A 27,431-nucleotide genomic window follows, 5' to 3' on the forward strand; every position below is an offset into this window, starting at 1 on the left:
GACCTGTTTAACGATGTGGAGTTCATTAAAGCTGCATCTGACTTCTGAAGAATATATTGTAATTACCATCTACATTTAGTCAGACCTTTTTCCCCCTATGACTGGAGTACCTGATATTTGTCTAAAACCATTTTGTGTAATATCCTTTCACATCTTCAGTTATCTAAAATTGCACAGTTTTGTTCTGATAGTAATTAAATTTGATTTCCACATCACATTTAATCATATTGTGGCCTCTTGACAGTATTGTCCTATTTCTGGTTTATTTATTCTGCTCTCTTCAGTGTTTGGAAACTGATCTAGACAGGTTGATCCTTGACAAGTTTCAGGAAGCAATCATTTAATTCATCCATCATTGTCTCATCCATACTACATTTTGAAATGGGTTCCAAATGAAAATTGGACTAACAATTATGCATATACTCAGTCTTGTTATATGTGCATGTACAACTTTTATCCTATTAAATAGCAATTCTTATATCTCACTTTTAGATAGGGCCCTTTCTAAACCCTGTTTTGGTTTCTTGGCTAAGCTCAATTTAACTGTTTCTCAGGGAGGGACTATCCTCAGAAACCATGTACTGAATGTGCAGCTACACAGTGCCTGTGGGCTTTGCTGGTCCTGTTCTGTGAATAACCTCCCCCTTCCCACCTCCACACAGACCTTTATGAACTCAATTGATGGGCTGTCATGATTCCCCTACTATCTCAAATGATCAGATTAGGGACCCAAACCCTCCTTTGCCTCCCAGTGACAGGATCTCCAAGACTACCTCTGTACCAGCAGCCAAAACTCTTTCTGGTTTCCCAATGACAGTTGCACCAATACCACTCCCACTTTGAAAAAATTGCTCCTGCTCCTTCGCCCAAAGAGTCATATTAACTTTACCCTCCCACCCCCAACTAAAAACATTCTATACAAGTTACAGAAGTCTGTCTCTTTGAGGCTGCTGTTCACCTACTTTGTTCCACAGAACCTCTTGTAGTAGCGAAGCCCAGTCTCAGGGTTTAAAACCTATCACCATAGGCTCCTAAGCCCTGTTTTAGGAGTTAACTTTTGTTTTTCTTTTCTTTCTGGAATTTGCCCTAACCCCTGTTTTTCTCTACCATCTGTTTTTCCCCAATTTCTTGTTTACCAATGAGTATCTCTGCAAGGTTATGTTCTTAATATTGTACTACTTAGCCACTACAATTTCATATTTAGTTCATTATTATTGTGTAAATACGGTACATTCCCTTTAAATATCATGGGGCGGGGTGGGGGGGTAGTTCATGTGTCATCTCCTTGCTGTTTCTTCAACTATAAATACATATTGGCTAGTGATACAGTCTTAGTATTTCCAGTAGGTACGTATTTAATTTAGATGCATACAGTTTCTTACTCCAGGAGACTATTCCAGTAGTCCACAAAACCAACAGCTGCTTCTGGAGAAGAGTAGTGTATTGGACTAGGAACCAGGCCATCCACAGGTCTAATCCTGGCTTTGATATTGACTTGATCTTTGAACATGGGCAGTTTTATACTATAGAATTTCTGGGGAGGAGGCATCACATTTGTTAACATAGTAGGGTTCAGACCATGTTATCTGTTGAGTCCTACCTACGGTTACCATATTTGAACATTGAAAAAAGAGGACACTCCACGTGGGCCCCAAGAGGAGAGAGGGGCATTGGGTAGGGTTATCATATGTCCGTATTTTCCGGACGTTTTTATATATTTTAAAAATCCTCCCGGACGGCAATTAACAACTAAAAAGCCGGACATGTCGGGAAAATACGGACATATGGTAATCCTAGTCCTACCAGTGTGAGATCAATCCCACTAGATCTGTATATGTATCTCCTCGTTTCTGTGAAGAAAGGGGGTTTTAGCCATTACTGAGTATCTATGCAGTGTCAGGGTAGATATGCTAAATACATTTCTCTACTCCAGTCCCTTCACTGCTGGGCACCAAGCAGGAATTGGCTAATAAGAAAGTATGCACTTAAATTGTACAATGTTTTTTCTGAAGAGATTTCTCTCGCAGCTGTAGAACCGACATGGACTTGCATACCTTTGATGGATGAGGGTCAGGGTAGTAGCCGGCCCTTGCAGCATGGATCCATTGATGGTATGGTGGCCATAGGACCCAGTGTAGAAGCTCTTGTCATCCATGCAGATAGCCCAGGTTATGGGGGCTGATCCTCCTTGTTCTTTACATGGTAATAGGGATTAATTTTTGCTCTCGCTCCCAAAGGAGTGATGGGGGGGGGGGGGGAAATCAATGACTTGAAGCTCCTGGAGTTTTCCTTCCCCCTGGTTCTCTTGTACTGATTTCCATTTGGAGTGGGGAGTGAGGTAGCCCTATGTTATAATCTCTGTATCTGGAATTAATAGAACTGGTGATGTGAGGGCTATTTAATTAATGTTTGGAAAAATACTTTGAAGATATAAAGTGTTTCAAGTATTAGGTATTATCATTATTGTTCAATTAGTCATTCATTTACAGTATGTGTTTTTAACCCCCATTTGGCTTGCTTTCCTTCTTCACAACTATGACATTCTGGGGTGCAACCCAGACCGGTAAGGGGCTGTTAGTACCTGCCCTGCAACCTGGGGTGCCTCACAATGCTTTGTTGCTGTAACTTTCAACAAACAGCCAAAGAGCATTCACACCCTGAATGTCTGTGTATAGCCACAGCATTGGGCCAGCAACTCTGACCCCAGGAGCCTGTCAGCATACAATGGCCAGACTTTGGCTTCCAGCAGCCTTGGTTACTATTTTCAGGGTGACCCTAACACACTCCCAATGTGTTTCCCCCTCAAAACTATGTGTTTCTGCACTGTCCAGCCCTCTCCTGAGCAGTCCAGATATATTAGGTTTGTTACCTCTCTAAGGGAATCAATGTACAGCAGTTTGCTACCCTAAATGGAGTTACCCACGCAGTTCAAAACACTTGATTAGTTATGATTAAAAAATAAAACAAGCTTAATTAACTACAAAGAGAGAGATTTTAAATGAGTACAAGTATAAGGCATTAAAGTCAAAAATGGTTACAAAAGAAATAAAGATAAAATGCTTTCTAAACTTAACAAACGAGACTTGGGTCAAGGTGAAATTCTTACCCCAGGTTCCCAGTAACGCTGCGGACCAAGTTTCAAGTCAGGATCTTCTCCCAAAATCCATAGGCTGTTTCTTGTATCTTTAGGTGGAAAAGAGAGAGATGGATAGGGAGAGCCCTTGTGGTGTTTTTACCCCTCACCTTTATAGTTCATTCCCTCTTTGAGATGCATTTTCCTGAAGATTACCCCTCATCAAAGTTTATTCAAACAATAAAGGAGACATGGTGTCTGAGGGTAAAAGAGGTTACATGCTGTTTCTTCTCACCTCTGTTTGCAGATTTTCCTTGTCTCCTTTCTTCCCCCTCTTTCTGCCTGAGGACCCTATTTACAACTTATATGTAAATTGAGGTAAACACACATTCCTTTGTTTAAGACCTGCTTGCTCGGTTCTGCCTAATCAGGGCTATGTGGATTTGAACATATGCTACAATTATCATTGATGTGGCATTCATAACTTTACATAGAATGTTGCTACACACATTTCATCATGATATTATTGACCCGAGAGTTATTAGTTTTCAGATGGTGCCTCAGAAGGCATATTTTGTACAAAGTGTATAGGGTGAGAATATAGAGGTGCATTCCATCACACCTCCCCTCTTGTAAAGTTGGCTGACTTGGGGGCAGAGGGTCAGAGCCCTCTTTCCTGTACAGGGCATCTGCCACCATGTTTTCTTTTCCCTTTGTATGCACAATTTCCATAACCCCCTACAGAGTGTCCCAAATAAGGAATTTTGGCTACTCCAATTTTATAGAGGCTTTTGTAGTCAGGCCTGCCTCTTCGAGTTTTTACAATGCAATTCCCAAGTGTGTTGCTGAACACCTGTATCTCATTGACACAGACCCTCACAAAGTCCTGTAAACCTTTTTTACACTTGGTGGACCAGCCTCTGAAAAGTGGCTCCTGCATTAACTAACCCAAATGGTAACACTTTGAATTCATATAATCCCATATTAATAACAAAAACAGATTTTTTTTCTGTGCATCATCATCTAAAGGTATCTGTCAGTACCTCTTAACTAAATTAAAAGAACAGAGGTATTTAGCTTTGCTTAAGATATCCATCATATCATTGATTCTCGGCATAGGATAAGCTTTATGTCTGTTTACATGTACCAGTTGTGAGATAGCATTACCATGAGGCTTTTAAACATATGTATCTTCATTCACCGATTCTATCGCCTGAAAAGGTCATTCCCAAGAATTTTGCATTTTGTATTTTTCCCCCAGAGCTTAACACTAACACCAAGTCACCTATTTCAAAAGAGTGGTTACAAGTATGTTCAGTCAGAGTGGATGTGGTCCACTCCCAATAATTGATGAGGAGGTGTCAGTACCAAGGGAGTGGACCACATTCACCCTGACTGAATTGGCCTTGTCAGCACTGATTCTCCACTTGTAAGGTAACTCCCTTCTCTTCATGTGCCAGTATATTTATTCCTGTATCTGTAATTTTCACTCCATGCAACTGAAGAAATGGGGTTTTTTACCCATGAAAGCTTATGACCAAATAAATCTGTTAGTCTTTAAGGTGCCACCAGACTCCTCGTAGGTATTCAGTTACTGGCTCTCCCACTGCCTTAGTGTCCCTTTCCTGTGAGTCTCTGATGAAATCTAGGGGTCCCTCACTTTCCTTCCAGATAGAAGGTGAGATGGGGAGAAGCTGATTGACTCTTGGGGCACCTCCCTATAAGCTAATAGCAAATATGGTAATATTTCATCCCAGTCTTGCTCTCTTATTTTCATACATTTCCAGCATAGATTTTAGAGTTTCACTGAACCCTTGCACCAGACCATTTGTCTCTGGGCAATATGGGGCAGCTTTTAGTTGTTTCATTCCACGCAACTTGCAGAACTCACTGAATAGCTGAAACATGAGATTTGACCTACAGTCCGATAAAATCTCTTTAGGGAAACCCACTCTGCTAAAAACAGTGAAAAGGGCTGTTGCCCCAGAACCAGCTTCTGTGTGGGTTAGAGCAACTGCTTCAGGATATCTGGTGGCAAAATCCACTTCCACCAGGATATGTTTCTTCCCCCTCTGAGTAGGACATGCCATAGATCCCACAGGGCGCATTGCTAATTCCCCACGTGCTGGGCAGGCACAACAAGCTGCTTATAGGATTTTCCAGGGCTCTTATCATTTCTCATGGGAGCTTCCCTGTACAATCTCCCTTTCTCTTCAAAAAACCTTTCCCCATTTTCCGTCTTTTGGGCTCCCTTTAAGCCATATCCCCTTCTGCACTCTAGAGTGGGGTCTGCAAAACACTGGCAGCTGATAACTTCAGTAACAGGGATTAATTCTCCCTCGCCCCCAGCACTGAGGACCTGCTTCTTTCGTCTGCCATAGAGAAGATGACCTTGGGCTCTCCCACACCTGGAAACACAGTGATTTCTCCTGCTGCAGAGATTGTGGCAGGACCTTCCCCTCCTCTCTTAACAGTTTTACGGTCTTTACCGTTTTCCTCTGGAATCCCAACACACTCTTCCCTTTTACTATGGGTTAAAACATTAACAGCCTTAGCCATATGCAAAATATCATTCCCCATGAGGACTTCCATAGGGATACTATTCAGAATATCAAGTCACCCTCTGAGCCTTCCCATTCTGAATGAACCTTAACCCAAGGCGCAAGGAATTTTGTTTCCCCAGTGCCAGAAGCTCTAACTCCTGATCAGATAACAGGTCAGTCTTCTGGAGCACGCTTTCCCTGACCAGAGAGATGTGAGCACCAGTCTCTCCACCCTATATGTTCTTTGCAATTAACCTTGGTGACTTTAATAAATTCCATATCTACTCCCCAGGGTCAGACCTCACAAAATTCAATAGAGCCTCTGCAGGTACCTTTTGGGGTTGTGTGTTAAGGATAGTTACTTCATTCTGGGCTGGATGAGACGTGGGCTTACTTTCTTTTTAGCGGAGGGCAATGATTTCTTAGGCGCTCAGTGAAGTTACACTAGAAGCACCTTCTGTCGCCATGCCTGGTATAGCGGAGAGGGCCAATCTCAGGTCAGACTATCAAAAAACTGGGCAGACTCCCCCACTCTGGTGGTATATTCTATATATACCACAAGCAACAAATGTGTGCTCCTGGATCGCTATACTAGCTTAACATGGAGCCACCGACAATCCCCTTAGACACTCCGGCCTATCTTTACCACCCAGACAAACTGGACTTCTGTGATGACAGGTTATTAAACCAAAACTCACCACACATTAGGTTCTTCCAGCCCGAGGGGGCCAGTCACTTACTCAGGTTCTCAGGACCTTAAACTAAAGACAATGCTGTAGTCAGTCCTTTAGTAAACTAACTAAAGATTTATTAACTAAGAAAAAGAGATGAGTTACTAAAAGGTTAAAGCAAATAAAATACATTACAGTTGGATCAAAGTAGATAGTCCAAAATGGTAGCAGGGATGTTAAATCTGCTCGTTTTCTAAAAGTCTCTCTGGGTTGCCCAAATAGTTTTTGGGAACCTCAGTCCTTTTGTTCGAAATTTCCCATCAGAATTCATCAGTCCAGAGATGGGGTAGGGAAGAGGTGGCCAGGGCCTTTGTTCTCCCTCTTTATATCGTGATCCTTTTTTGCTGGAAAAATCCTTGCTGTGTCATGGGGGCAAGCAGTCCCATGGTTTACGTGCTTTGCCACCAGTTCTTCATATGAATTGCACATTTTTGCTTGCACATTCTGCATATGTGCCATTTGAGGTATCTTTGGACATGACATGCAGGGACTCTTGTTTACAGTTCCTTTGTTATCCTTGAAGAGCTAACCTGTGGGCGTTTCTCAGACTCACAAAATGTTTGAATTACAAACATATAGCAAAATCTCATAATTACACACACAATGTCGATATACACATTATAACCAGATAATAATACTCAGCGGGTTACAACTTTTCCAGTACCTCACAAGGCATACTTTTACAAAATTGTGATAAATCTTGTATAAAGTGGTGACCGTGAGAGAGTAGACGGTCATCTTCCCCTTTAGACAGCATCACACCTTCTTGGACCATTTTTTTGCACAGGAGGTCTGTGATAGAGATTTCTAGGAGTGGAATTCTGGGGAGATATGTGCCTGGGCTCCCAGCACCCTCTTTCCTGGGGGTGAAATGGGATCCCCCATTTACGCTGGGTTTGTGTCCCTTCTTCTGTGTCTTGCACTCATTAGATATTCAGGCTTGCACAAAGGAATCAGGCAGGATGGCCATTTTCTGTACAGAATTTAAAGATTTATCCCATAATGCATCTCTGACCTCATCAGAACATATACTTAGGAAATGTTCTTGAGCAAAAAGACCAAGTAATCGGTCATAGTTCTTAGCCCCCTTCCCTTTGCCCATTTTTTTCATTGTCACACATTTTGTAGACATACTGTGACGCATGCCAACGCTTTTCCTATGATTTCTACGTTTCAACCTATACACTTCAGGGGTGATTTGAAACCTTTGCAAAACAGCACTTTAAAATTCAGGATATTTCAAAGCCTCTTCAATTGGCATTTTATTAAATCCATTTAAAGCTTTACCAGAGAGTTTTGCGATCAGTGTGGGGAATTTCTTGTCCTCTGGAACCTTTTGAATCTCACATAGCCTTTCAAAAGTGGTAAAGTATTCTTCAATACAGTTTGTTTCCTTGTATGCAAGCCACAACTTGTCACAATTGAGTGTTCCTTGTATGAAGGGAGCGACTGGAAACTCTGGGATTTGTCCTTGCCTTCGTGTCCAGAATATACTGTCTCTCCTTTTCCTTTCTTAGGGCTTCTTTGTCTTTCAGCACCGTGGCTCACTGGTGTGAGTCTTCCTGCTGTTGTCTTTCTGGCTCCCTCTCCTTGGCTTTCATCTCTGTTTACCACGTTTGGTGTTCACAATCTTTGTCTTTCTGTTCTTGCTCCAACCTGGTCAGTTATAGCTGCTTTGTTGGCACTCATATGTATGCTTTACTGTTTCTATTTCCCTTGCCCGAAATAAGCAAGCAGAAAACAACAAACTAACCTTTCTTTGACTGTTCCCAGCCAACACATTCGAGATTCACTTGAAACTCTTTCACCAGTGCTAAAAGAGTAAATCTCATGTAGAATAGCAAGCTGTGTATAAATCCTGTTTAGACTAAGCCACTCTGATATTCTGGGGTACAATCCAGACCAGTGAGAGGCTGTGTTACCACCTGCCCTGCAACTTGGTGTGACTCACAAACAGCCAAACAGCATTCAGGCCACACCCTGTGTGTCTGGTCCAGTAACTCTGATCCCAGCATCATGTCAGCAAACACCAGCCACGCTTTGGCTTCCAGCAGCCGTGGTTACTACTTGCAGGGTGATCCTAACACACTCCCAGTTCCAGGTTTCCCCCCAAAAATGTGTTTCTGCATTGTCCAGCCCACTCCTGGATAGTCCAGATATATTAGGTTTGTTGCCTCTCTAAGGGGATCACTATACAGTTTTCTACCCTAAATGGAGTCACCCACACAGTTTAAAGCACTGGATTAGTTTGTAGGGTTTAAATACAGAGGTGCATTTCATCACAACTACTACCACTCAACTTTTAGACCTAACTGCCAAATCTCTCTCTAAATTTTACATTATTTTAGCACTGAAATCATTTTTTGTTTGTTTGTTTCTTGTGTATCCCTACTAGCCTTGTGGATGCAGATAATGCAAAGTAACACAGTCCTAAAATCACGGTTGGTCTGAATCTACCACAAATACTGTTAATCCATATGTGCCATCCATTTTAGAGTAATTTACTATTAGAGTTCCTTAAGGAACAGATGCTTGCATAGTTCAAAGTTCTAGCCTCAGAAACTGAAACTTAAAAATCCTACAATTGCGTAATGCAAAGAGATTCTTAAATTGTCCTCCATGGAGCCCCTGGTTCTGATCTGCTGAGACTTGGCTGGTAACAGTGCTAGCTGCTCCTTCTTATTTCCAGCTACTAAATGACATTAAAATATAGCTGAAAATACACTCATTACTGTCTTCATATTTCTTTTCTGTGTAGTAGCCACAGGCATATGTGTGCAACTGTGAACAGAAGAGAAGATGTCCTTGACACAAAGTGAGACTCTGTGCTGAGCAGCCCAAGGATTGGTGGGGAAGGGAACACTAAGGAACTAAGGATTTTCATTTCTGGGATGCTCCAGGGGCTTGAGCAGTTCTGGGCCAGTTCCCAGCTGCTTTGGAATAACAGTGGTTCCACCCCTTACCATCCCTCCCACCCCCTGCCACACCCACTACAATTCTCTCCCAGGCACATTAGGGCTTTTAGAGCCACTTTACAACTGCTTCTTACCCAGAGGCTGGAGCAACCATGAGAATCTCACTCATAATCTCTATATTAAAATCTTATCCATACGACAAGAAACAGCTCCTGGTATAATTCTTGTTCCTGGGAGAGCAAATGTCAGAAGTATTTACAATACACTTTGATATGGGCCAAAAGTGTTTACCTATGACATACAGGTGGGATTTCTTGTAATGATTATACACTCTTTTTTAGAATAGCCAATAGTATTTTGATAGTTGTTCTAAATCACAGTTACCAACTTTCATGTGGTAAATAAGCACCCCGATTTTCACAATAAATCAAAAATCAAGGTAATCCCATTTCAAAACAAGCCAATCCCTAAGAACCCCAACACTATGTGACTAGATCCCCCCAGCATGCACTCTGGGACTGTGGTGGGCCCGCTGTGCACCCCTGACTTTCTTGACCCTGCTTGCCAGGAGCCTATCCCCCCCCCCCCCCCCCCCCCCCGAAAAGGCAACAAGTTACAAGCCAAAAACTAGCCAACAAGCAACTCACAAGCCAGTTAAGCCAAAAACAAGCCCAATTTCTGCATTTTTTCCACAGGTTTGGCATGTCTGTTCTAAATCTCTTGTTTCAGCTAAATTGCCAAACAGTAAATTTAAAACCTAGTAAAAGAGAGGTGAAAAATTGCCTATGTGCCTTACTGGCATTAGTAAAGGGCAGAGTCTTGTGGTTTGAACAATTTGGACTACTTATTTTCTCTTTAAAATTTGAAAATAAATGAATCATACAATGAGTGATTGGTACATTTTGATAATCTAGCAGGCACAATTCTTAGAGGTGTGTTTATTTTTCATGTAAAATAACTTGTAGAGAAGTCATTAAGTAGCTTATGCATGAAAATGTATAATTCTGTTTCTGAGTTAGTAAAATTATTCCAGGTCAATTTTTAGGAACTTCATTCTCAAACTGTGTTAATACCATCAGTCCTGCTGTTTTTATGGGCATAATACTACTAAGTGTCTGTCTAATATACTGTATGGTAATTTAATTAAAACAAAAAAGTATGTAACTGTTTCAATTCTATTATTTCCACCAATGAAATTTAAAATGCCCAAACTCTGATCTAAATTTAAGGTGAGGAAATGATGTACGTCTTCTGCCAGATGACCATCTTGTGGGTGTTCAGGAAAGCTCTGGTTAACCTCCTTTCTAGTAGAGAAATGTGTGGAAATAGACTGTTTTTATTTATACAATATGCACATTGCTCCCATTATTGTTTTGAGAAGGAATGACATTAAACAGCAAATGCAGCAATATAGGCTACAAGATACTGATAGCAAAGGCAAGCAATAAGGCTGGTATCATTAAAATTGTGAAGATATTATATTGATACTGTGATGTAATCAGAGAGAAAATAATTTCCCACCTGTACATTGAGTCTGTACACTAGTGTATTGCGTCCTGATACAGAACCTAATACTCTAAATATGGCATGAGAGTCAAAATAAAAATTGGTGCAGGACATGAATCAGAATTCTCTGCCTGGAAAATATTTCTTCTTTTACACCTACACTTAGGTTCACTTTGTCTTCACCCAGTTCCAAAGTAATACTTTATAAAAATATAGACTTTAGAAAACGCTTTATTCCACAGTAATGTTGTTTAAATTTCACACCCATACAAAACATACAGAAGAGAAAAGAAATCTGTCACATGTATTTCCATAATGTTTCCTGAGGAAACCAATTCCATAGAAATTAAGATGGAAATGGCCAATTAATTAAATCATCCAGCCAGTGCAAGATTATCTTAATTGTGTAATATTTACTTAGGAATTGCTGCTATTTTTATAAAGTACTCCCACAAAATTTTCCCGCTTACTCTGTGACGAATCCAATGTATGGGATTCTAGGTGGCATGTTTGCAGAAAGAATGGCTGAGGGACCAGGGTATGTATTAGGGTTTAAACAAAAACACTTTCTCAAAAATATAATTAAGGAAGGAGACAACACAATATGGAAACATCCGTTTGCTGCCCATCTTTACACCTTGTTTCTGAAAGCTATACTGAGTGTGGATTGACAAGGTAATATAATATTCAGTTTTGTATAATTTGAAGGAGTATTTTTGTGCGTTGTCTTTGACAGAGATGATTGGGGTGAACATCTCAAGCTTCTCTTCTGTTTGGTGGCTGTATTTTAACATGCGGTTCCTTCAGAATGTTACTGGTTGTATAGGTATTTTGTGCACTATGCCAATACCAATATGCTGGAACAATACACGTATTAGTACAAACTGTATTTACATACATGACTGACCAACTTTTGCTGATCACTCTTCCAGAACAAAACATTGATTTTTGCCAAAAATATACAATAAAAATTGTAATTTCATTTTGTTTTCACTTATACAAGTTGCTTTATAATGGCATATTAAAGGAAAATTGTTAACACATTTGGGGACTAAACGTTATAAATAATGAGGCTTTCTTAGACTAAAAATGTTGCAGACATACAATGTAGGTCTTTTAGGAAGTGGAAGATATTGATAGCTTCTGATATATTTTTGAGTGGTTTGTGGAACCAGCTGTGCAAATTCCTAGAACCTATTCAAATATTTTTAAAAAGTATTTGCTTTGTAATTTATTCAAGTACTTTGAAGAAAGCATAGACAGAAAGATGACTCTGGCATATATTATTATTTATTTACATTACAATAGTACCTTTTGAGATTGGGCCCCATTGGGTTAAACTATATAAACACTTAGTAAAAGATAGTCCCTGACCTGAAGATCTTTTAGTCTACGTAGATAAGACAGGAAAAGGAAGAAAGAAAGTGGACCATGTATACACAGTGGTGACCCATAAAGCTTTCCAATCTGGGCTTGGATCATGTTACCTCTGTACTTGCGCAATTCTGTATACTAGGTCTAGGGAATATTTCAGATACCAACATGTAATTATCTAGTTACCCAAGGCTAAAATGGAAAAGGTTTAATGGTGACCTGAGTAAAATTGTGGATTGGTGATGCATGTAGACCCGGGGCAAAAGGACACTTTCTTGGAGGAAGAGGAGCATTAGTAACAGCAGTATGAGTTGGAGAGCTGGGTGTTTGAGTCTCATATACTGGAGCTGTAAAATGATACAAGTATAGACAGAGAATTGTTTTTGTTTGTGTTCACCCAAAACAGTCATTTCACATAAAATACAAGGATTATTTTTAACACTGAATTTTTTTTACATCAGTCTTTCACAACTGCCCTTCATGCCTACCACTCAGTTTCTGTTTCTTTGGAAAACTGCTGATCTGTGCTGAAACATGCCTATCTTTAAAGTTACACAGGTTTCTCGGATTTGCCTGCAGTCATTGGAAAGCTAAGATTCTTTACTTTAAAAGTACCGTATATACTCGTTCATTAGCCCGTTTGTTTATAAGCTGATCCCACAAGATGGTTAGGTAAAAATAGCATAAACTGTCTGACCCTTTCATAAGCCGATCCTATATTTCAGGGGTCGGCAAACTTTGGCTCCTGGCCCTTTAGGGTAAGCCGCTAGCAGGCCTGGATGTTTTGTTTACCTGGAGCGTTCGCCGGCACGGAGCCCTCAGTCCCAGTGGCCGCGGTTTGCCATTCCCAGTCAATGGAAGCTGCGGGAAGTGGCGCCACTTCCCGCAGCTCCCATTGTCTGGGAATGGCGAACCGCAGCCACAGGGAGCTGAGGGACTCCATGCCTGCGGACGCTCCAGGTAAACAAAATGACAATGTGTTAGATATTCAGTTCAATAATTCCATAGAGTTTAAAATCATCAAATTTTGGTGTAGACCCGTTTATAAGCCGACCCCCGCTCTTCGATGCTTATCAAAAATATTTGGCTTATCAACATGTATATACGGTAATACTGCACAAGTTTCAAGCAGAAATAAGAGTTATATTTGTGTAAATAGCTTTTTTAAAAAGCTTAGTGATGATGGTGTTTGTCCTGGATTCTTAATTCAGTTATTCAAAAAGAGGGCTTCTGATTAACAACCCTTATTCAGATATAATTATTTCAGTTCCCTTTAGTTTTAGTTTCTCTAGTATGTATGTACTGAAAATTACTGTGTGGGGAAAAAAAGATTGTTTGGCTCTCAGTGTTACTGTATATTTATGTGTCCTATATTACATTCTTAATTCGCTTTTAATCACGGAGAAAATACTAGACTCCAGCCAGCCATATAAGTAAACCTACAAGTCAAGAGATGGATATGAAAGGGGATGGCACCACCAGCAAGGTCGAGGGGCTTCCAGTGGCTGGTATGAAGGATGAAAGTCCTGGGATTTTACCCTGAGCACTGTCATGGCATCCTCTTTTGGTTCTTTTTTCCAGTATCACTCTCTGGCTAGCAGGTATCTGAAATGTTTCAATTGCCACTCCCTCTAGATACCACAAAGGAAGAGTTTTTTCTTTTGTCCCTACTTCAAAGTTTCTTGGCTATGGTAAAAATAAGAGCAAGGAATGGGGAAGAGATCTCTGCTACTCTGTCCCCTTCCAACTTCTGTATATTGGGTCATCTTTCCCCATGAATAATACCTGTGCCTGGCTTTGCTGATGCTCATAGTTTTTCTGTCAGCAGCAGCTGAATGAAAATGGAGGTTCTTTGCTGCTGCTGAGTTCTGAGCAGTAGCTGTGAAACTGATAGTCTTGTTAATTTCACTCTGCCTTTGCATTGCAAAGCTTTAAGCTGCAGAGACAGCACTGAAGCAACACTCTATTTACATTTACCCATCAGGGTTAGAATTTTTTTTTTTTTTAATGCTTTCTCATATATTTTTCAAAGAATTGAAATGGAGAGAATATCTTTCTGTTTGCCTTTTGGTGAAAAACAAATTCAGAATTTGTGGTTTAAATATTGGTATGGTATTAAATTACTTGGAACTAAGTGACTGACATCTCATGTTAATTATGCAAATACAATTCTAAGATTTGTCCATATATATTTGTTTGATTCTTTTATGCTCATTTGCTGCAACAAAAATCTGAGACTACTTCAGGACTGTGGTGTAACTTGACTAATGCATGTGTATTTTTACTTGACATAATGTAGTGCTTTACATCGAATTTCTGTAATTCTTTTCTTCAGTTTTATGACTAAAAGCCATGAGAAACTGTACACTACATTTCAAGGTCCAGTAAATCCTATTATGTACCGTGGTGGTCCTGTAACCAACATGTGTTAATAGATACTGATCCAGTATTCTTGATCTATGAATGTAATTTTCTGATTAAAAGAAATTGGCTGAAATTCCTTGCCAGAAAAATATGCACTTTTTTCTTAAGTCAGCAAGTCTGTGGCCCTGGTCCATTAATATAGTCAGAATGTTTGTTTGTTTTCAGCGATTAAAAGTGAACAACTATTTAAACCAGTGCTTCTCAAACTTGGGCCGCCGCTTGTTCAGGGAAAGCCTCTGGCAGGCCAGGCCGGTTTGTTTACCCTGCCGCGTCCACAGGTTCGGCCAATTGCAGCTCCCACTGGCCGCGGTTCGCCGCTCCAGGCTAATGGGGGCTGTGGGAAGGGCGGCCAGCACGTCCCCCAACCCGCGCCGCTTCCTGCAGCCCCATTGGCCTGAAGCGGCAAACCGCGGCCAGTGGGAGCCACGATCGGCCAAACCTGTGGACGCGGCAGGTAAACAAACCAGCCCGCCCCGCCAGGGGCTTTCCCTGAACAAGCGGCGTCCCAAGTTTGGGAAACACTGATTTAAACCATAGATCTCCTTCCATTTAAGTGCAGCTGCCCAGTTGTATTTTATCTTAGGTTTTGAACTATACCTACCATCCAGTGCTGTAATATATGTGTGCACTTACTCGTGTGTGTTGTCCGATAAGCAGGGAAATTGCTCTCTGACCTTTATATCTTGGTCTACCTTGACAAAGAAGGCTTGAGGTTTTGGGTTTTTTTTTAGGGGGGGGGGTGATGTTAAGTATCTCATTGCTTCTAGAATCTCTAAAGCAGTTATTTGATACAAGAGGACATCTTTAGTAGTATAAGTTATGAGCAAAAACCTAAGTTCTCTACAGTTTTCCTGAATGTTGTAATTTTTGCAGTTCTGTCATGACCTCCTAAGTCTCAAAGTAGAGGTGATTTGAATTGTATTGATATACCCTTCATAATGAAAACCAAATCATTGCAAAAACTAATGCCACTTCATCTTCAGTTGCTAATGAAAAACAGAATATTGTGTTCTTGCAACTTCTCCACTATAGCAGTGGTTCTCAACTGTGGGTCTATGGACCCCAGGGGATCTGTGAAGCAGGATCAGTGTAAGATTGGCTGAGGACCAGGGCAGAAAGCTCAGAGCCCAAGCTGTGGCACCCTGCAGCTGAAGCCCCAAGCACTGGCACCCTGTGGGTAGGATGTCAGAGCACTGGAGACCCACAGGGCAGAAGCCCTGAGGCGCCCCGCACACACACACACTCCCCTCACTGAAGCCCGAGGCCCCCCACGGCTGAAGCTCTGAGTCCTTCCTCCCCACAGCCCTGGAATTTTTATAACATGGTGGGGGGCCCTCAGAAAGAAAAAGGTTGAGAGCCCCTGTTCTATAGAACTATGATCATCCCTGTTGTGTTTTAAAAAGAGAAAAATATCTGATGTGAACTCCTACAAGCAATTTCAAATTTTGTATTCATTATTAAGTTTTATTTATTCTGCTGAAGTGAAAGAGAATTTGATAAACTGGAAAATATAGGAATAAATGTGAATCTTCTATGACAACATAAAATAACATCAATCTTCCACATTACTTTTCTCCCTCTATCTTCTTTGAAAAAAATGGATTCAGTTTGTGGACCATTCTCAATCTCTTCCCTTTAAATGACTGTGGAAAAACCTTGAATTCTCTTTATCTTCTCCATACAAATTGTTATAGAGAGAGAGCAGTAGATTATTAATGCTATAAGTCAGAGGATATAAAAGATACTAAAAAGTAAAATAAAATTTTTCAATTGAATTGACAATTTACATAATTAATCATCTTATGGGATTTTTAATCAGAAGTACTTTTATTTGCAAATGCATTACATACGAAGTGCTACATTTATTTTTTTAAGGGTTCTGTTTGTTTGAAAGAGAAAAGTAACAAAGTAAATGTTAGAGAAACTGATGCACTCTCAAAGTTTATTTTATTTGAAATATCTTTTTATTAGTGCAGTGTAATTCCTAATTCAAATCTGGCCAAAAATAACAAGTAATATCCCAATTACAGTAATAGTGTAGCAAACTATTTAGGTAAACGTACATAATGTCCTCATGGGACCCACAAGTCTCCCACACACACTCTTTTAAAGTGACAGCACTATACATTAGTCACAGTTTTTAAATATCTCATGTAGCTACTTCAGCTAAACAGGATGAATTATTCCAAGGGAAATTACAGTAATTAAACAAGATCCACCACTGTTTTGTTTTGTTTTGTTTTTTATTAAGGCTTGTCTATAAGTTTCATTTTAGCTATCTTTAAGATATAATATGTACAATTATGGGTCCTGGGGATCCCATTGAGGGATCAGGGCCATAGTTAATCTTTAAATATTTGACAAATGGGCTCTCATCTTTTGTTAAACATGAAAATATGAAAAAAAAAAACAGATTTGTGGTTTAGCCTGGTAGTACACCTTTCCAGTGTTTCTCCTCTTCATATTTGAATTGCAGCTTTACACAGGTTTCAGATGGCAACATGCAAATCTCTACTGAGAAATGTCCCTTTATCTATTGGAGAGACAAGGTAGGTGAGGTAATATCTTTTATTGGACCACAGGCACCAACTTCTAGTTTACCCTGGGGGTGCTCCTCCCCAAGTCCCGCCCTCGCCCTGCCTCTTCCCTCCCCCGGGGCCCTGCCCTCACTCCATCTCTTCCTCAAGGTCCCCATCCATCACTCTCCACCCTCCCCCAAGCTCGTCCACAAGCCACCAAACAGCTGTGGCTGATAGGTGCTGAGCACGGGGTCGGCATCTATATATTGGACCTCCTTCTGTTGATGAAAGAGATGCGCTTTCTAGCAACACAGAGCTCTTCTTCAGGTCTGGGAAAAATACTCAAAGTGTGAGCTAAAGGTGGAACAGATTGTTTAGCATAAGTCATTAACACACATTGCCAGAGACCAATCAAAATGAACTGGCCCATTAACACCTCTGCTGCCATAGAACAAAAAAGGGAAGTTAGTGATTAAAGATTGTTGTAATAAGTCATAAATACAGTGTCTTAAGACCATGAGTTTTAGTGTTTAGGAAAGTTATGAATTTAAGCTCTAAGGCTTGTCTTTTAAGGTGTTGAGCAGGGTTTCTTTGAGGACAAGGGCTGAGAGGTCAGCTATGGAGCGATCGTTTTGTGAAAAGCATTTGCCCACGGGTGATACAATGTTTTTGTCTTTTATCATTTTTCTGTGTGAATTCCTTCAAGAGTGTAGTGATTGGTTTCACCAACATAGTTGTTATTGGGAAATGTAGTGCACTGGATGAGGGTACACCACATTTTGTGATAGGTACGTGTAGGACCCATGGATCTTGAAAGGTGTGTAAGCACCTTTATCTACTGGACATGAATATCTCTCATAATGTTCTTTGCACCTCCCATAAATGTTAATTTAGACAATATTACATTCACAACATGGAATGTAGAAAAAAACCTGATACTTTCTGTGACTCTCTGGGTGGCTTGTTCACTTGCATTCTTTGAAATTCCACCAATTAAAATTTTCATAGACTCTCAGATTCCAAGGCCAGAAGGGACCATTGTGATCATCTAGGCTGACCTCCTGTGTCACACAGGCTATAGAACTTCCCCAAAATAATCCCCATATAAAGAACAGATCTTTTAGGAAAACATGCAGTACTGATTTTAAAATTGTTAGTGATGGAGAATCCACCACAACCCTTGGTAAATTGTTCCAATGGTTAATTACTCTTACTGTTAAAAAAATGTACACCTTCGTTCCAGTTTGAACTTGTCTAGCTTCAACTTCCAGCCATTGGATCCTGTTAGATGAAGAGCCCCATTATTAAATATTTTATCCCCATGTAGGTACTAATTGACTATAATCAAGTCACATGTTAACCTTATCTCTGTTAAGCTAAGATCACTTTGAGCAAGATCAGAAAGGCAAAGTATTAATGGAAATAATTATGTAGGTCAAGAAGGGCCATATTTCCATGTCTCCCATTACACCCTTCCACTTCAGAGATTGATTCTGTATCTTTCACTAAGACTGTCCTGTGTTCCCTGTTCCTACCTTTCTATAAACATTCATATACTCTATATGGTCTTGTTAGTCCAACTCTTTTACTTGATTTTTGTCAAAGGTGTGAGTTTGGTCAGGAGTTTGAGTTCCCACTTTTAGTTAAAACAAAGTCCTTCACTTTCTCTTTTGTATATGGTTTTGAAGATTTTAGGCCACTTAGAGGAGGGGAAAAGCAAATTTCCTCAGGTAGTGCATCTTTGTCATTTCTTTTATTTTAATATATTTCTAAAAATGTCTTAATTGTACTACTGGTAGGATCCCCAAGTAAAGAGTTTTCCAGTTTTAGGAATAATCAGATAAAAGAAGAATGGGCAAAAATTATTCCATTTAAAAATTTCTTTTCTCATAGCCTTAAAATTCATGCTTCAAGTATTTCATCCTTTGCAGTATTTTGCTTTCAGGTTTGGTTCCATGTACAATTTTTTTAAATGTTTGCCAAATGGCAGAGAACAAAGGCACTTGTTTTTGTATATTGTCATAGTATGCTTTGACTGACATGTCTCCATGATAAGAGATTTTCCAGCTATAGAACTAAATTAATAGAACACTGTTGTTTCAAACTCTTTACAGGTACCTTTATTGAAGCATTAGCAGCCAACGGTACAACCAACATACAAACATCTGTAACAGGAGTGACAGCCAGCAAAAGGAGATTTATTGATGATAGGAGAGACCAACCTTTTGACAAGAGGCTACGTTTCAGCGTGAGACAAACTGAAAGTGCTTACCGGTATAGAGACATTGTTGTCAGGAAACAAGACGGATTCACGCACGTTTTGCTATCAACAAAATCATCTGACAACAACTCACTAAATCCAGAGGTTAGAATGTTTGTTTTATGTGGTTTGATTTGTTTGTTTGCTTGCTTTTTGGGGGTGGTGGTACAAATATTTTCAATAATTACAGTATTATTATTAATCACAGAAATATGAAAAAACAACTTATAGTTCAGTAGGTTCCAGAAAAGTCATACTAGTGCATTTAAAGTATTATAAATGTGTAAATATTATACTTTCTTGCCTTTTAAAATCTGAATCTTAGTATGTTTCGGTTTTATTTATTAACACTGTACAATACACTACATTATCTGAATATTTAGAGTTGCAGCCTTTCATAATAAACTTAGTGGTTTATTAAGTGTGACTTGAAATAAACTTCAGCTTAAATTCAAGTCATTTTTCTGAACTGGTTGCATATGCCACCTGGTGTTCAAATTACAGAAATACTGAGAGAGTGCTATAGCAACAGATGCAGGCTGCTGGATTTCTTCCTAATGGTTACATTATCTCAGTGTAATCATATTTGTGATCTGCACATTTTTTAACATACATTACTAGACTCTCTTTTCCTTTGGACAATGAAAAATTTGAATGTGTTTAAACAAACACCTGCAGCAGAATTTGCAAGTATCCCAGATACTAGGGAATACACAGGAATGTAAAAGTTCAGATTCAGACCTGTCAAAAAAGAACAACAGTTTGTTACTTTTTAATAACACAATAAAAAGAGTCTGACGAATTTAATTCCTGCTGATTTTCAGGTAATGAAGGAAGTCCAAAGTGCACTGAATACAGCAGCTGCAGATGACAGTAAACTTGTGCTGCTCAGTGCAGTTGGTAGTGTCTTCTGCTGTGGTCTTGATTTTATTTATTTTATACGACGTTTAACAGATGATAGAAAAAGGGAAAGCACTAAGATGGCAGAAGCTATTAGGTATGTAAAATTGTTTTCAGTCATTTAAGTGTTGATTTTTTTCATTGTCTAAACTAGTTTATTTTTAATTTATCTCATAAAAGATCTAACTATATTCTTCTTAGTAGGAATTTAGTGTGGTCAAACGTTCAGTTTTGATAATATACAGTGTGCATAACTTGTTTATATTACTTGTACCTTTCTGTTCAAGTTGACATTTTATTCATAGCTTTTTACTCCATTTTTGCCATGTTGAATTAGAGCCCCTGTGTCTGATAAAAACTTAGCATGATAGTGTTCCTAATATAAACAACACAGACCTGAGAAATGCTTTTAAAAGATTATTTTAAATGTATTGTTCAAAAGCAGTACAAACAATATATAAATGTGCTGAAACAATAGATTGAACAAAGTCCATATAAATAAGGTAGAATGACAGACATTCTAAAGGGATGGCTTAATCTTTGTGAGCAACATCCTAGCTAGCTGTCAAATTCCATATTCAAATAAATGAACTTAATTGTCTTATAAAGCATAATTTTTAATGAAAGAAACATGCCGCTGAGATGGACACTGTGCCTGTGTTGGATTATAAGCATTTAATGTGTACCTCTTACAATATCTCAAGGATATTTTTCCCCATGTAACTTGTAAACTGGTTTCCTATTACATTTTGATTACCTGAATGTTTACATGTAGCATAAATATCCAAAAATATAGATGGAAGAACTAATGCTCATAATTCACTCTTAGCTTTCTTGAAAAAAGATAAAAGGTTTCAAGTGTTCATTGATTATGTAAGTGGTGAAGCCATTTGAAACAAGTGGCTAATAAGGGCTTGCCTACATGGGGAAATTATGCCTAGAAAAGGTAGAGTGAGAATTTAAAGTGCTAAAGCTGTTCCAGAATTACTCTCTGTTTGGAGACTTTTTTATTCTAGAATAAGAATATCTTTTTCCAGTTTTAACTTAATCCACTTCAGGTCATATTTTATTGTCTAATAGAAATAGCTATTCCTGTCAGTTTCCCCAGGAGACAAGCTCTAAACCCAGCTCCTCAAAGGTATTTAGCACCTAACTCTCCAAGAACTAGCTTCTTTTTAGATAGGGTTTCTTTGTTAGTTTCACCAGTAGTGCGAAAGTTTTCCCACAATTCTGTCTGGCAGGAACATCAGGGGTTAAAAATCACTCAATACTGGGAACACCTGACCTTACAAATGTAGGTGTATTTGTGAGTTCTTTTAGTTTAAAACATTTCCTAAAAAAATACTGTTGATGCCAGATTCTTAAGCTCTGTATGGGCCTGATCCATCTTCCATTAGAGTCTCTGGGAATCTTTTCATTTACTTAAATGGATGTTAAATCAGGCCTTCGGTTTTAAAGGTTGCCCTTCTATCTTTTAGTGAGGAAAAAATTTGATATTGCCTGCTATTCTGAGATTCTTGAATAGCTGAAATAAGAAATTTCAATACAATGTTTATTCTAAATGGGCAGGCAGAAGAAGCTACAGAAATGCAAAGAGAAAACAAAGGGTGTCAAAATACAGGAACTCACTACCTACTTAGCATTAAACTATTACAAGAAAGAATAGGTTATAGAAGGCTAACTATAACCTAACTACAGTAGGACGGTTCGTTGTTTTCCAACAACTGCATTATGTTGATGAAACGCTGTAGCTATGGCCCAAATTCTCAAATTTTTACAAACATTTTATCTTCTATTTTTTTTAATTATGAAGCAAAAAGGAGCTCCTGTACAATTCTACCAGCTGAAAATTGGAGAAAACCATTGAGGTGAAGGGGGCAATCTCCATTCTGCCTTATTTAAGTCATATAAAATCTATTACAACTTTTGTTCTGGAATCATGGACTTTAAGCACAACGTGACCTGAGACTAATTAGATAAAAGGGGTAGAAATGCCAACCCTAAGAGACAGTTTTTCTGCCCTTCCCTCTAGGATAGTGATTTTTTGCTCTAAGGAAGGGGCATATAGGCTCAGCCTTCTAAAACCCTCTTCTGTTAAGCTGTTTCTGAGCCCAGTCTGCTGGCTAGCTGTTGTGGTCAGTATGTATTACATGGCCAAAAATGTTTTCAGCTGAGTTCATTGACATTAAGATGCCTTGCTCCTCCAAGAAAGCCAAATTAGAAGCAATAACACAAGATAATGGTTCATTTGTGACTAAGTTTTGCGTCCTCTGCTGAAAATGATAGCTAGCAACACAGTGACCAAGAGAAGTGTTTTATGGCCTAGAATAGTGCGTTTTCCTTCAGAATTTGTACTGATGTTCATACCAGTCAGGGACCACCATCTGATAGGACAAGACCTTAATCAGATACCATACTGGGCCAAAAGGTCTTCCCTTTCCCTACCATCCTAAGCTGCCTTCCTCATATTTTCCTCCTGAGATGAGGAGGCTTTAGAAAATATCTGAAATTCAAATCCTGTCTTAAACTCACCAGGTAACACCCTTTCTGACAGCAAAGGAGTAACAGCCCAGTCTGTGCATTCCAAAACATCTTAAAGAAAGCTTTGGCACTTTGCTGCCTACTTCTCGGCTCTTAGGGCTTTGTTCTAAGGAATAGATTTTTTTTATTTTTATAGTGGGAAGAAAATCAAACTAAGGAAATATAGGTACTTTTTTAATATCAGTAGGTTTCTCCACAGAATTCTTTTAATGTCAGACCCCCCTTCTGTCTTGAGACAGAGGAGGTTACTTACCTGTAACTGGAGGGTCTTTGAAATGTGTGGTCCCATTTTGGATTCCAAAAGTAGGTGCTCAGGCGTGCCATGCGCCGGAGCTAGAAGGTTTTCGTAGCACTGCCCGTTGACCCACATGTGCATCATGCATCATCCTCTTGTTTGCAGCCAGGGCTATAATAGGATGTGTGAGTCGATGCCACTCCAGTATTCCTCTTACCACTAAGTAGTCTAGGCCAAAGCAGAGGGGATGGAGGGTGGGTCTTGGAATCCAAATAGAGACCACACATCTCAAAGAGCCTTCCGTTACAGGTAAGTGATCAGCATGGAGGTGGGTGTGAGGAAGTGTGATCTGGAGTACAACACGGCCTATAACTGCATCTGCAGCTGGTGCCAGGACAATGGCATAGTGAGACGTGAAACTGTGAACGAAGCGCCATGCTGTGCGGCAGATGTCTTGCCACAGAACATCCATGAAACAGGCAAATGTGGTTGCTGAGCGCTCAAGTTAGAGTGCACCCGTGAATCCAGGAGGTGGGGGATATGTAACATTCATGAATGCACCCTGAAATCCACTTGGAGATTCGCTGTCAGAGGGCTAGACCTTTGCATCCATCGGCAATGGTGATAAAGACTGTTGGTGATACCCAAAAGGCATGGGTGCATTGTAGGTAGAGCGCCAGCGCATGTTGAACGTTGAGGGAATGCAGTGTTCTAGCACATGGGAGGCGTAGGTTTAGGATAGAAGAGTGGGAGGTGAATGCTCTGATTCAAGTGGACTTCTGCTTCCACCTTTAGGAAGAAATTGGGGCGCAGCCACAGCAAAACTTTAACTTTTTGTGGAAGACCGTGTAAGGAGGGGGTCAGCTATTGTGGCCATAAGGTTGCTGACCATCTTGCTGAGGTAATGGCAGCTAAGAAGATAACCTTCATGGAGAGGTGGGAGAGAGAGCATGTGGTGAGGGCTCGAAGGGCGGTTTTGTGAGCGTGGAGAGGACCAGGTTACAGTCCAATGAAGGTGGGAGTTTGAGCACCCACGAGAAGGTATTAAGCAGACCTTTTAGGAAGTGTACAGTAGTAGGGTGTATGGACACAGAAATGGGGGAAAAGGGCAGTAAGCGCTGCCAGATGGACCCGTATGGAACTGATGGTGAGGTCCAACATTTAAAGTTCAAGGAAGTAATCAAGGATGATGAGTATGGAGATCGTCTCCAGTGGGTGGCGATGGCGGTGCACGGATAAGGCGAAGCACTTCTACTGCTCCCAGTAGCAGGTGGTGGACACCCTCCTGCTTTGCATAAGGATATGGCACACTAGGGTCAAAAACCTCTTGTCTATCCCCAAGCTCCATCCAAAAACCAGGTTGTGAGGTGGATAGGGCCTGGATTGGGATGGCGCTGAGTGAGGAGATTCAGGCATGTGCAGAGTCAGAGTGGTGTACGAGCGGAGAGGCGGAAGAGGTCTGTGAACCAATACTAACGAGGCCAGAATGGAGCTACCAGGATCGCCGTAGCTCGGTTCTTGCAAATTTTGCCTAAGACTTGTGGGAGGAGGGGAATGGGGAGAAAGGCATAGCAGAGATCACCCATCCAGGGGAGGAGAAGGGCATCTCCCTGTGAGTCGCCGCCCATGGCCCTCTCTGAAGCAATAAAGGAGCAGTTTGTGATTCTCTGTGGTCCCAAAGAGGTCCCAATGGGGGATGCCCCCGCTGCTGAAGAGCTATTGGAGAGTGGCGTTGTGCAACTCCCACTCGTGGTTCACGTGAAAGGACCTGTTGAGCGTGTCTGCGAGGGAGTTTTGGGTGCCTAGGAGGTATGTGGCCTGGAGTGTGACTTGGTGTTTGATGCACCAGTTCCACAGATGGATGGACCCCACACAGAGGGAGGGAGACTTGGCCCTGCCCTACTTGTTAATATAAACAATTGCTGCGATGTTGTCTGAGAGCAGTTGAATGTGGCAGGACCATATGAGGGGAAGGAAGGCACGGCATGCAAAACAGACCGCTCTCAGCTCCAAGATGTTGATATGCATCTTGGCACTGGGCTCTGTGGTGAGCCACGTGGGCCCCCTAGCCTGTGAGGGAGGCATCTGTAGTGATGGTGGCTTGCGGGGTAGGAGGAGAAAAAAGGGGAACCAGTCATGACCTTGGAGGGGTCAGTCCACCATGTAAAGAAGACTAGTACCGTCTGGGAAAGTCGAACTCTGTCAGTATGGTTTCTGTATGGTCTGTAGATGGAGAGGAGTCACATCTGAAGACACCGCATGTGGAGGCGGGCATGGGGCATTACGTCGGTGCAGGCTGCCATATGTCCCAGAAGGGAGAGACAGTAGCAGATGGTGGTGCGGGATTGGCAGCGTAAGTTCATGATTGAGGAATTGAACATAGTGAAGTGGTCCTCTGGGAGCAAGGCATGTGCCACGATTCAATCCAGTCAGGCCCCAATAAGGTTGATCATCTGGGAAGGGACGAAGACTGACTTCTCCTTGTTGATGCAAATGCCAAGGGAGGTAAGAAGGGTGCGAAGAGGTAGGATGGCTACGATGAGGACTTGGGAAAGTGCAATGAGGAGCCAGTTGTCTAGGTAAGGAAACATGGGGTAGCCCAGGCATCGCATGTGTGCGACTTTTGTGAGGACTCATGGAGCTATAACTGTACTGAAGGGGAGCACTCAGAATTGGTAATGGTGGTGTCCCACCATGAACTGAAGAAACTTACGGTGGGCCAGGTGAGTATCAATGTGGAAATAGACATCCTTCATGTCGAGACCTGCGAACCAGGCTCCCTAGTGGGGAGAGAGGATAATCAACGTGAGCCTCACCATGCAAACTTTGGATTTCATAATGAATCTGTTGAGTACTCAGAGGTCCAGGACAGGTCTCTAGCCTCTGCCTTTCTGCGGGATGAGGAAGTATGCAGAGTAAAAGCCATATTCCCTGTAGTGAAACAGGACAAGCTTTATGGCGCCCTTGAGGAGAAGAGCATTGGCTTCTTGTTGGAGGAGGGATTAATGGGATGGGTCCCCCCGGGGGTCCAGGGTGATGAAGAAACAAGAAGAATTCTGTGGAGTTTCCATGATAGATGACCTCCAGTACCCGTGGTGATCTTTCCCCAATTGTGGGAGAATGGGGCAAGATGGCCCCCTAAGATGATATGGGGTGCCGCAGTAGGGATTGGGAGTGGTTTGTAGATCTTGACTAATGTGTCAAAACTGCTGTTTTGACTGCTGCTGGGTCAAGGAGGTAGTTGTGGCAGAGGCCATATATTGTGGCCTGTGTGACTATTGACCTCAACGTTGTGGTTCCTTTTACTGCTGATAATAGGGTGGGTAGGAGGCGAGTGATCGGGGGCAGAACAATTGTTTCTACCTGCACCTCAGGGCTGGGGCATAGATGCCGAGGAAGTGGAGGATAGCTCACGAATCCTTTAGGGAATGGAGAGAGTCATCCATTTTTTTTTGTTTTTGTTGAATTGTTTTCGTGTATCGAAAAGGAGGTCTTCAGTGGTGGTTTGGACCTCCTGCGGGAAACCAAAGAACTACAGCCATGCGTCTCTGCAGAGCACAACACCAGTTGCCAGTGCCTGAGAGGCTGTGTCGGCCGCATCCACAGCAACTTGGAGGCCAACTTTGCCCTGAGTTTCCCCTCATCCAAGAGAATTTGGAACTGCTGTTGCTTGTCTGCTGGCAGTTGATCTTTAAACTCAGCGTGTTTTGAGAAGTTAAGAAAATCATATTTCGCAAGCAGGGCTTGATAGTTCGCGATGTAATATTGGAGCTCTGCTGAAGAGTAGACCTTCCTGCTGAGCAGGTCAATCTTTTTTGCCCCTCTGTCCGGGGGAGTGGAGCATTGGGGTTGCTGGTGGACCCACTTCATTGCTGGGTGGATCACTAGAGAGTTGGGAGATGGGTGGGTGAAGAGCAAGTCTGCACCCGTGGTGGGGATGAAGTATCTCTATTCAGCCCTTTTGGGAGTGGGAGCACAGGAGGTGGGGTATGCCAGACCGCTTGTGCTGGCTGTAAAATAGCCTCGTTGACAGGAAGGGTCATGCAAGAGGGTCCCTGCAGTTGGAGGATGTCCAGTAATTGATGGTGTGTGTCCTGGATTTCCTACGCCAGGATTCCCAGAGCCATTGCCACCCGCTGGAGCAGTTCCTGCTACAGACGCCCTCCAGGTTACGCAAACCCGACTTACTCAAATCCGCACTTACGGGAAAAGTTCCGTAAGCTAGAGATAGGAGGGTTTGTTTGTTTGTTGTTTTGGGGGGGGTGTGTTTTTGTTTTTTTGCATAATTGTCGGGTATACGTTTCCGACTTATGCAAAATTCGAATTACGCAAGGCATTCCGGAACGGAATGCTTGTGTAAGTTGGGGAGCGTCTGTATTGACAGTAGTTGTCAGGTGGGGCGAGCAAGGA

The 27,431-nt window shown here is 41.2% G+C and overlaps 1 protein-coding gene across 2 annotated transcripts in view; it reads left to right on the forward strand.

Moving 5' to 3' along the window:
• Window positions 1-27,431, forward strand: part of CDYL (chromodomain Y like) — a 193,210-nt gene that overhangs the window by 155,084 nt on the left and 10,695 nt on the right. For both annotated transcript variants that reach the window (XM_005305978.5, XM_065584917.1), the window contains 2 exons: window positions 19,200-19,450; window positions 20,170-20,342. In XM_005305978.5, coding sequence (XP_005306035.1) covers window positions 19,200-19,450; window positions 20,170-20,342 — 424 coding nt within the window. The remainder of the gene's footprint in view (window positions 1-19,199; window positions 19,451-20,169; window positions 20,343-27,431) is intronic.

Source organism: Chrysemys picta, chromosome 2 (assembly GCF_011386835.1).
Source record: "Chrysemys picta bellii isolate R12L10 chromosome 2, ASM1138683v2, whole genome shotgun sequence".
NCBI lineage: Eukaryota > Metazoa > Chordata > Testudines > Emydidae > Chrysemys > Chrysemys picta.